This window comes from Vombatus ursinus, unplaced genomic scaffold (assembly GCF_900497805.2).
Source record: "Vombatus ursinus unplaced genomic scaffold, bare-nosed wombat genome assembly UNPS02014894.1, whole genome shotgun sequence".
NCBI lineage: Eukaryota > Metazoa > Chordata > Mammalia > Diprotodontia > Vombatidae > Vombatus > Vombatus ursinus.
In genome coordinates, this window is record NW_020954672.1 from 3,917,094 (window position 1) to 3,929,111 (window position 12,018).

Below are 12,018 nucleotides of genomic sequence, written 5' to 3' on the forward strand. Positions count from 1 at the left end.
TCTCTCTCTCTCTCTCTCTCTCTCTCTCTCTCTCTCTCTCTGTGTGTCTGACTCTCTGTGTGTCTCTTTCAGTATGTCTTTGTTTCTCTTCTCTCTCTGAATCTCTCTTTCCATATCTCTGTCTCTCTTTGTCTCTGATTTTCTCAGTCTTCTTTCTGTCTCTCTGTGACTGTATCTGTCTTTGTACCCGTGTTTCTCTTTTCAAACAGGAGTGCTACATATACACGTACATATATATGTATATATGTATACACACACACACACACAAACACAAATACACACACACACACACACACACACACACACATATGGATCCAAGAGAGGAAAAGAGGGAAAGATGCTGAGTTCACTGAAAAAGGAAAAAAACTATGCCTACCAAGAGGTTAGAATGGAACCAAAAGGTGATTATATGTAGTCTAAATGAATAATAGCATCTGGACATAGAGCACAGAAACATCTGAGTCCCAAAGGGTAAAGAAGGTATAGATTAGAATGAAAACATCTGAATTCAGCATGTTCAGCAAGCAGTTATGAGGCATTGACTACATGCAAGTCCCTATACTAGGTGCTAAGGGAGATAGATATAAGGATGAATAAGATATGGTCTTTGCCTTCAAAGAGCCCAAAACCGGGTAGGAGGAAAAAGGCATATGCAAATAACTATAATACAAAATTGAACATAATAAGTTCATGAGAGATTTTACAAAGTGTTAGATTTTTTTTAAGAAAGAGAGAATTTCTAGCTGGGGGAACAGGGAAAGTTTTATGAAGGAGATGACATTTGAGTTGGGCCTTGAAGAGTGGGTAGGATTTCAACAAGTGGAAATGGAATGGAGGCATAGGGAGTGGTATAAGCAAAGGCATGGAAGCTGGAAATGATAATTAATAGTGATAAAAACTAATATTTATATAGTGATTTAATGCTTAAAAATCTTTATATGTGTTTTTTGATAATGATCTTGTGAAACAGGTTCTATCATTATCTCTATTTTATATATGAGAAATCCGAGACTGCAAGGGACTTGCCCATGGTCAGATAGCTAGTGAGTGTCTGAGATAGAATTTGAACTCCAATCTTGATTCCAAGTCCAACACATTTTCCTCCTGAAAAGTGTGGGATGTGTTTGTGAATACATGAATAACTTAGTTTGGCTGGAGCATGGGATACAGTTGGAAAAATTAGACTTGTGGCCAGATTGTAGAAAGCCTTAAATGCCAGGCTAAGAAGCTTGGGTTGGATTTATTAGGCAATGTGGAGCTACTGAAGCTTATGGAATGCAGGAGTGATGTGGTCAGAGTTGTGCTTTAGGAGAATTAATCTGACAGTGGTGTGTTGAAAGGGAGTGAGATCAGAGCAGGGAGGCTAATAAAAAGAGTATTATAATAGTTCGGGCAAGAGATAATCGGATCCTGAATTAGAGTGGTGGTGACAGTGGGATAGAAGGAAGGGGACAGGTGGGAGAGTCTGGAGATAGAATTAATAATGATAGTGCCAAAGATGATGCCACTTTCCATTGTGGAGAGGGGTTGGTATGCAAAAAATATCTCTGGAGGGAAACAAGAGGGCTGGTCCTGGAATGGGGCACTCACATAGATCATCCAGGAGCCATATCTCTCCTTGAGGTTGTACAGTACCGCGGGCTCATGCAGGAAGGTCAGCATAGCCATGTCCTCAATTTTGTCAAATTTGGGTGGGTTCTGCTGCATGACCTGTTCTTCTTTCACTGTTACTGTCTGCAATAGATCACAACCCAGTCGCCATCATCAGGTTACAGTTTTCTGATTCGCCCTTCTCATACTCTTAGAAGAACATAAGGTTAACTGGGGAAAGGATGGATAAGGATTGCTGAGAGGACTGGAGATGGTTGGAGGATTTGGGGTCAGATCTTTTGGAGGGAAGTGGAGGACCGGGAGATTGGAGGGAGGGCAAGCCAAGATCTCCAAGGGAGAAGGGAAGTTTGAGGTTAGGGATTATTCAAATGAAAGTAGGGTAGTATAGATTCCTGAGGCAGGGAAGAATGAAGGCCTTTTGGGTTTATGGAGGGTGACCTTGGTTATGTTCAACACAGCCTACCCATGTTGGGACTTCTGGCCATCCCTACCCGCCTTATAACCCACCTTGCCATGCTCAGTCTCAGCGGTGACTTTGTTCCCCTCCCGAGACAGAATCTTGGCTTTGACAAACTCTTCCTTGTCATCAGGCACAAAGACATCCTTCTTGAGGTCGAAGGGCCGGGTTTGTGCCTCTAGCCGCTCCTTCTCCGACTTGCGAAGGTAGGGGGCGGCTGCCCCAAATGCGGCCATCTCAGCATCAGCCATGGCTACGCCTGAGTGGGGAAAAAAAACAGAGTGAACTCCCTGTTTCCTCCTTCTCCTCCTGTCCAGTCTCTGCAACAAGATTAAACCCCATGGTACAACTCCTGTTTCCTCAACCCACTTTTCCTATAGAGGGGCAGCCAAGCAATTGACCTCTAGCAGCAAAGAAATGAAGTAGGGGATATTTGTTTAGACACCGAAACACTCCCATTGTGGAAACACCACCATTAGGGAGATGTACTTGTGCTTTGGGTCTGAACTGTGTGGGTTGGAGGGTTTCTCTAAGTATTTCGCTTTCCCATTCCCTTTCTCTCATTTTATCCTTCTATTGGTGCACTCTCTATGGTTTCTAAGTCCCTATCTGGAGAACCTTTGTAAAAGGTGGGGAGAAGTGAGAACTCCCCAACTCCCCAAGTTCTGGGGCTACTGGACTGAACTTCCCCCCTCTCTTCCTCTCATGTCCTGTCATCTAAATAGCCATCTCCCAACTACTTACCTTGGCTTCTCCCCAAAAGAGTCTAAAGGAGAGGAGGGAGAAACACAAGCCTGTTGGGGACCTGGAAACAGAAAGGAAATGTCAGAGGATGGGAACAGGAGGCCCCTCATGCTACAGCCTGGCAAATCCCATCATCTTTGCCTTTCTCTGGCCCTACCCCTCACATTCCTTCAGTCTGGTTATCCTCAAGAGCCTGTGTATCCCCCTGCCCCTAACCCTTGGGATTGCAGATGAGGGTGGTCAACTTGACTGATCTCTTCTCCCCTTCCCTTCTCCCAGACATCAAACCCTCGAGATCAGACTCTAATGTGGGAGATAATGTCACCTCTGCCCAAAGGTCCTTTCCATACATGTGTTCCCAGCTTATAGAAATTGTGACTATTAATGAATAACTCTAATTTCCATAAAACACTTGAGTTTTCAGTCTCACTCTGCTAGAAAAACATTTAGAGCATGAGAAAGTGATTAATCTTTGGGCTCAGAGGGTACACCATGCACCATGTATCCCCATCCAGACACACCCATCATACATACCCATCCCACACATCTCCTTGTAGGGGCTCTATCTCTCTCTCATACACACACACACACACACACACACACACACACACACACACACACACTCCAAACACATACACATACTTTCTAATGAATACCTGTACTTCCAAAATGTACCCCAATGTACCTCCTATGAAAGGCAATTGGATAGCCAGGTGGCTCAACGGATAGTACTCAGGACTTGGGATCAGGAAGACCTAAGTGCAAATCCTGCCTCAGACACTTACTAGCTATGGAGCACTGGGTAAGTTAACTTTTCTGTGCTTCAGTTTCCTCTTCTATAAAATGGGAAAAATAGTAGCATCTGCTTCACAGGATTATTATGATGATCACCTAAGTTAACGTACGTAAAGCACTTTGCGAACTTTAAAGTGTTATATAAATGCTACCTATTATTATATGTGGCCAGCCTTGAAGCAAGACCTGAATTCAAGTCCTGCCGTTGGTTCATTCTAGCTGTGTGAACCTGAGCAGTTCCCTCAACCTCTTAGTGCTCTAGGGAATGCTCCAGCCTGCTCTTGCCAATCTCCATCAGTGAAAGGAGTTCCCACACTATGATTTCCCCACACCAAGGAAATCACAGGTCTGGATCCCATCCCTCCCAAACATGCTCACAAAGCAGATTCAAATGTATTTTGCAGATATCTTTACATGATGATAATTAGGAGATTATGCTAGATTTGTAGTAAGGAAACAAGAGTTCAAATACCAGCTTTTCCACTTATTAGTTGTGTAATCTTGGGCAAGTCACTTAGCTATCTTGTCCCTCAGTTCCCTCATCTGCTAAAAGGGAGCAAAAATATTTGCAATGCCCAGCTCCCTGGGATGCTGTGGGGAAATTACTTTACATAATAATGATAATAATAATAATAATAATAACTCTTCTATTTATATTGCTTTAAAATTTACAAAGCACTTCACCCACAACACTGGGAGCCAGGGAATACAAGAGTTATTATTCTTTTTTTTTTAAACAAATGTAGAAAATGAGGTACTGAGAAATTAAGTGACTTGCTCAGGGTTGTATAGCTCATAAATTCTATGCAAGTCATAGGGTCATGGGATTTAGAGCTGGAAAGAACCGTAAGGATCATCTCATCTAAGCCTCTCCTTTTTTCAGATGAGGAAACTGAGACCTAAAGAGGTTTGGTGACTTTCCCAACGTCATGTAAGTAGTAAGAAGCAGAAATGGGAGTTGAACCCAAATACTCTGACTCCAAATCTAGTTTTTTTTCCTAGCTTCAGGCTTTTTGACTCCAAGACCAGTATTCCATTTATATACGTGTTCGTATGTGTGCACATACACACACACATGCATGTATACATATACACACATATTTACGTACACAAATATATCTATATATGAATCCCACTTGCATGAACTTGTGGATGTCATCAGGCGCACATGTGTACTCAGAGTTGTAGATCTATATCTGAATCTATGTATCTATCTCGAATAGATCTATATCTCTGAGTGTACGTGAGCACACCTGATGTCATCCATATATGCATGCAGCTGGGATTCATTCTTAGGTTTACACATAATACCCAGGCTCATAGACATACATTATACATACCTGGACACATGTTTTTGTGTGTCCCATACTTTCAGGTGTTCAACAAGAGATATAAATTATATAAAATCTCATTCTCCACGCTATCCTTATTGCCACTAAGCAGGGTTGCGGCATGCCTCTAAAGGCACATGTTCATAAATACCCTTTTCTAATATGATTTATCATGACGTGGACCTACAAGTTTATACAGACACAATTTCACATGCCATGTTCACGCACACCTTACATATCTAATATGTACCATGCAGGTTACCAGGCACATGACTTTCTTGGAAACCTCTTTCCATATGCTCACAATCCCCTCAAAACACACACACACACGCACAGAGTCCTCCTCATCACAAGTAGGGCCCCATATAACCATTTTATTTATATATATTATATATATATACACATATACACATATATATACACATACATATACATACACACACACACACACACACACACACACACACATATATATCTCCTCCATACACTTGCCTTCACCTTTCAGGTACACCTGCACAGGTGCACACACCCACAGGGATAATGAGACCTATCCCTCTCTAAGCCAATTCCTTCCCTGTGAGCACCTCCTGCCCCCTCCCAATCCGTGGCTCAGGCACATCAGAGAGAGGTCACAGGCTCACCACTCCTACCTGAGATTAGCAAGTCAGACAGAGAGAGACAAGGAGAGAAGAATGTGGAAGCAGCACTGGTCTCAGGGGCCTTATATACGGAACTGAAGGGTGCTTCCACCCCCACCCGCACCCTGTCCTTAGCCGGATTTAGAAAGAGCTGTTGTCACCAGAAGCATTTCCCCCAGTCCCCCTCCCCCTCTTTCCAAGCAACTCTCCCCCCCCCCGCCCCCCAGGGATAGGAAACAATTGGAAGTGGTCGTCATTGTTATGGCACGGAGATCTCGCAGGGTCTGAGTTCCAGAGGGCGGGGGCCGCTCTGAAGGGAGGAAAAAATATCTTCCTGGCCAAGCCTCACATTCCACAGCTGGCAGGAGTAGGGAGCCCACCAAAAGGGAGAGGGAGCAAGCAGACTCTCCCAAAACCTCCCCCGGGGGGCTCCAGGCCCGGACCTCCTGCCACCTCTACACCTTCAAGCCCCCAGCTCTGTCACTGCCGCCCTTTGTTCCCACCGTAGGCTCCCTGATCCACATTCCTGGGCCCTTCGTCCAACTTCATGACTTGGGCACGGGGAACTGAGTGTCAGAAGCCAGTTGAGACTGCTGGTGGAGCTCTGAAGTGGTCCAGTCATTCTGGAGAACAATTTGGACGTATATGAGAAAGATGTTCAAACGTGCACATTCTATGACCCACCAATACCACGGTTAGGCAAGTGCCCTGGGGAGGGAAAGAGCCTGTATATACATGAACATTTATAGTAACTCTTTTTGTGGAGTTGGAAACAAAGTAGGTGCTTATTGGCTGGGGAATAGCTGAACAAATTGTGGTATGTGAATGTAATAGATTGTTATTATACAATAAAGGAAAGAGGAATAACCATTTATATAGCATCTACTACTTTAAATACATTATCTCACTTGAATCTGGGGAGAAGGAAATGAGCATGGAATGAAATGAGAAAGAAATCAGGCACCTACTATGTGCCAATTAATGTGCTAACTGCTTTTCAAATATTATCTCATTTGACCCTCACAACAATCCCATGAGGTACGTGTTATTGTTATCCCCATTTTACAGTTGAAGAAACTGAGGCACACAGAAGTTAAATGACTTGTTCAGGATCACACAGTCAGTTAGTGTCTGAAGCTGGACTTGAACTCAGGTATTCCTGACTCCAGGCACAGCTCTCTATCCACTGTGCCAACCTTGCTGCCCCTGTGGGTTTTTCTGTTTTGTTTTTTATATAGAAAAAAAAGCAATGAAAGTGAAAAATTCAGAGAAACATTGGGAACACTTATATGAACTGACTGAGAGTGAAAAATGCAGAAATTGGAGAAGAATTTATGCAGTGACCGCAATGTAGAAAGAAGCAGCATCGAAATGCATCAGTTTTTTATATAATCTTTTTTCTTGCCCTTTTGTATATTGATATTTTGTTAATTTATAAGTTCACAACATTTAAAAAATTAGATGAAATAAATGGGAAAAAAGGAAGATATAAGAAATTTGAATGCAGTGACTAGTCCTGACTTTAGAGTGTGAATCATGCTTTCAACCACCTGACAGTAGTGGGGCCAGAGGTGCAGAATAAGGTACAGGTTGTCACGCAGGTAGATTTGCTTTAACTACACTTTTTGTTAGAAGGGAGAATTCTATTTGGGAACAGAAGGAGCATTTAGTAAATGCCTACTATGTGTGTTTTACAGATAATGGGAAGTGATGGTGTAAATTTTTTTTTTAAATTTAAATGATTGAGGAGTTGGGGCAGGAGCAGTGGAGGGCTGGAGGGAGGAAAGGTGGGGGAAGAGGTGGCATAGTGAAAGAAGCTAGAAGGGGACATCTAGAAGGAGGTGTGAGGTTCTAAAAGAGAAAGGATGTTACTGGAAATGTAGAGAGTCTCTGCCCCTGACTTCTCGAAACTAGTTAGCTACTTTATAGAGGCCCGTAGAACTTCAGAGCTGCAAGGGACTTTAGCTAGCAGACATTTACACAGTCCTTTTATGGTTCACAAAATGCTTTACCCACATCACTCTGATTTTCACAAGACCTGAGGAAACCGAGGTACAGGAAGGATAAATGATTCAGTGAAGTTTATACCTGAGTTCATTAGTGGTGGAAATGGGACCAGAATCCAGGTTTCTGGGCTCCTAGTCTGGATAGCTGTTCCCACTACAACTAACCTCTCCAAATCTCAGTTTCTCTTTTTGTTATCCAAGAAGCCTCAAATTCCCCAACTAAGTCACCTTAGGGTTGTAGAGGTGAGTTTTAGTAGATCTCACCATCAAAGCTACTGCAGCCCATCTCACTCCTTAACAAGGGTATTGACCCTTAGGCAGAAAAGAAGGCTGGTGATGCAAAGAGATGAATGCTCCCCTCTCCAAAGGAAAGCAGCCGGTTCATGTTTGAGGATGAGGGTTGGGAAGGAAGCCAATGCATTTGTACGGAGTAGGACAGAAACTTAACATTTTAGTTCTAGTCTTGACTATGTTGTTAACTAGCTCTATGATCTCAGACAAATGACAGTCTCATTGGGCTTCAGTTTCATGACCTGTAAAATGAATGGATTGTATTGGACTCCTCCATGATTCTACGTCATGATCTTTCATAGAGTTGGAATTGTAAAGGCAAGGGTGATTCTGTGTCAAGGGGACCTCTGAGGTCCCTTCCAGTTCTCTATCTATGGTCTGATATTTCAGATGGGCTAATTTGAAAGCCCCCTTCCCTGAACATCTTTCTATCTAGTGTGGACTAACACATTTGCATAACTCACTATCCCTTTGGACATCAGAGAGAATTAGTCCAGAGAAAAGGCAGCATAGTCTAGTGGGTGGAGACCTAGGGGACCTAAGATTGACTTCTCTCACAGGTAATTACTAGTTGGGTGATCACGGCAAATCAATTAACTTCTTGGAGCTTCAGTTCCCTCATCATCTTCCATCGTTCCACAAAATGGAAACCATATTACTTGTACTATCAACCTCACAGGATTGTTGGGTGAATCAAGTTGGCTTTGCTGGTGACTATATGTCACCATATAGGAAAGACTCCAGTGTTCTGAATTGGGTCCTGCAAAGACTGTTTGCAGAAAGGTCAAATACATTAGAGAAGATGCCCAGGGATTCCAAAAGCAGGACTGAATGTGCAGTTTTCCTTCTGTTCCTTTCAGCCCTCCAGATACAGGTGACTTCCCTCCCTGTTCTCTCCCAGCCTGAGATGCAGGTCACTGAGATGTCCAAGAGATAATACTCAGGTAATAGCTTGTCCATTTTAAAGCCAATGTCCTAATTATGGGCATCATTTTCTCCTTGGGGGTAGGATTGGGACATTACCTTTCTGCAGTTTATTTAACAGAGGTCCATCAAGCTTAATTTGCTCACCCTAGATTTGTCGTTTTAATTCTTCGTTTTGGAGCTACTAGCTCGCTAGGCTATACAGGAAAAGAAAAGCCTTCTTACTTTTGCTCCCTGATTAATCCCAGTGTCCGGGGACTAGTCATCTTGGGGACAGCAGGGACTTTCTAGGAGTCATCTAAGCAGTCTCTCAGTCTCTAGATTTCACCTACGCTATCCCAGACAGCTGGAAGTCTCTGCTGTCCTTAAAGACCCCCGCAAGACCCCTCACACACCTGCTCTGATGTCTCACACCCCTGCTTGTCAGGGAAATCTTCCCTTTTTTCAGCCGCTGTCCAGGCTGAACAATTTTACAAATCTTTTGGAGAAACTAAACTCTGGGGATAAACCTAGAGCTACTGACTACAAGCCATCCCAGGGCATTTGGAACCCACTTTCCAAGCAAGAATAAACTTGCAGATATGGGGAAAAGAGAAAAGGGGTATTGCCTGGGGTGGGGGGAAGGGGAACAGTCATGGATGAGAACAAAAGAGAGAATATGGCTACAAATGGCTATAAATAAAAAGGTGCAGGAGGGAGGGTTACCCAGCTGAGGAAAGCCAAATAAGGCTTGGAGTGGAAGGAAGGTGAATCTGGGCATCCTCTCCCCTCCTCCCCGAATTGTGCCTGCTTTGTCTGGGCTCTGTGTCACCACCCCAGAGATCAAGTGTCAAGCCCCAAACAGGGATCGTTTGTTGGAGTTGTGGGGAAAGCAGCTAAAATTATCCCTAAGGTAGAAGAGGGAGACAGGGCAATTGGAGGAGATGGGAAAGGAGGACAAGGGGGAAAGGGAACAGAGAGCCAAAGGGAAGAGAAAGGCACAACGAGGGCAGAGACATGTAGAATTCTAAGAGAGAAATGGAGAGACAGAGACACAGAGAGACAGAGACAAAGAAACAGAAACAGGGAGACAGAGACAGAGAGATAGAGACACAGAGACAGAGACACAAAGAAACAGAGACAGACAGAGAGATAGCTACAGAGAGACAGAGAAACAGAAAGAGACAGACGGAGAGATAGAGACAAAGAAACAAATAGACAGAGATGGAGAGACAAAGACAGAGAAACAGAGGCAGACAGAGACAGAGACGGAGAAACAGAGAGACCGAGACAAAGAAAATAGACAGAGACAGAGAGACAGAGACAGAGAAATAGACAGAGACAGACACAGATGGAGAGAAAAAGACAGAGAGAGACAAAGACAGAGAAACAGAGACAGAGAAATGGAGAGACAAAGACAGAGAGAGACAGAGGCAGTCAGAGAGGCAGAGACAGAGAGAGCTCTGAAGGCAGAGAAGAAAGGAAACTTGAGCTTCCCAGCCTTGGGACAATGGGTAATTTGGGGTCCAGTGCACCCTGTAGAGTCTTTGGTGATGGAGGACCAACCCCCCCTCCAGGGCTCCACACGAGCCAGGGATTAGAGGGCTGAGCTCACAGCCTATCTCAGGTTTCCTTTTCCAAACAGCTGCTCTTCCCTCTCCCTCTTTGTCTTCTAGCCTGCTCCCTGTTCTTTTGTATTTTCTGCTTGCTCCCCTCCCCCTAGTCTCTGCCTTCAGATAGACAACCAGCAGCTGGAGACTAGGGGGAGGGCAGGGTTTGCCGTTAGCAGAGTTGTTCTGGGGACAAGGAGACATGGCTCTGGGACTTTCTTTGGGTTAGTGGTGGTGGTAGAGATGTCCCCCTTCACTTTGGGGTAGAGGGGGACAAGTAGAGGTAGTCACAGGGAAGTTATTGCCATGGAGATGTCAAACTGGGCCCTGGGCCAAGCCAGACACACCCATGCTCCTCCAGACCAAATCCGGGCCACACCCCAACTCTTCTGGGTGGAGAAGCAAGGCCTGGTTTCCCTGGATGCTTGAACTTAAGCAATTCTACCACATCAGCTAAGGGGCAGGGTACGCTGAGGCACCACCATTTTATTTTTTTAATTAATTATTATTTTTTAATTAACAAGCATTTAAATTAATCTCTCCCTTTACACCCCTCCAGTGAGCAGATTTTAAAACAAAGAAAAAGCCCTCAATCCATAACTGTATAGTCCAACAAAAACAAATTCTCATGTTAAGCGTGTCTGAAAATACATATCTCTACATTTTAAGTGCATTGCCTCTCTATCATGAGATGAGTGGTGTGATTCATCTTCATTTTTTTGGATTCAGGGTGGACTTTTGGACATACAACCCATTAGCTGACATTGAATAAATGCCTAAGATCACCCAAGGGTGGCTTTCCCTTACTTCTTCACTCATAAGAGTTGGGGTGTGGCCTGGATTTGGTCTGGATGAGTGCTGATATGTCTGGTCTGGCTCAGGGTCTTAGTTTGACATCACCTTGGCCATTATTTTCCTATACCTACCTCCACTTGTCCCCTCTCTACCCATTGTCACTCTCCCCATGCTTGCATTGCATTAATCAGAGTTCTGAAGTCTTTCAAAGTTGTTTTTCCATATATTTTCATCTTAGGTCTGCTCATTTTGTTCTGCATGTTCATAAAAGTCTTCTCACTTTCCTCTGAAATTGTCCCTTTCATCATTTCTTATGGCGTTCCATTCATATACCACAATTTGTTTAACCATTCCTCAGTAGGATGGTTACTGAGGTTAAAGACACATTTGTTTCCAAGTGACTACTATGAATAAAGCTGCTATAAATATTTTTTTTGGTACAGATAGATCCTTTTCTTCTTTCTTTGACTGCTATAGTGTATAGGCCAAGCAGTGGTGTAGATGGGTCAAAAGGTGAGGACACTTTGGCACTATCATTTTCATAAGCTAGATGAGTCCCTAAGCTACTACCCGGTGACTGGTAGGGAGCTATTTGCTTCACCAAGTTCAAGGATATTCTTGCTCCTGCTGAAATCTTTGGCTTGAAAAGCTCAGGGAGCTTGACTTACTTTGGAGATCCTCTGTGGGGTCTGGATTGCTGAATGGGGAGCCTAGATGGTCCTGGGAGGATAAGGAAGACCAAAATAAATCCCAATGGTTGCCTAACAAGGGCTGAACCCCTCAAGAGAAGAGCAGGACCAGCTTATCTGCTGACTGAAGAGGTGTTCCAGGGTAGAA

General features: G+C 43.8%; 1 protein-coding gene across 1 annotated transcript in view; it reads right to left on the reverse strand.

Annotated features, from left to right (window-relative positions):
• The window catches only part of LOC114028759 (myosin-7-like), a 36,077-nt gene extending 33,758 nt beyond the window's left edge, over positions 1 to 2,319 (reverse strand). The window contains 2 exon segments of the mRNA XM_027843021.1: positions 1,591 to 1,734; positions 2,119 to 2,319. Of these exon segments, the coding sequence (XP_027698822.1) occupies positions 1,591 to 1,734; positions 2,119 to 2,319 (345 nt within the window).
• Between the last annotated feature and the right edge of the window lie 9,699 nt (positions 2,320 to 12,018).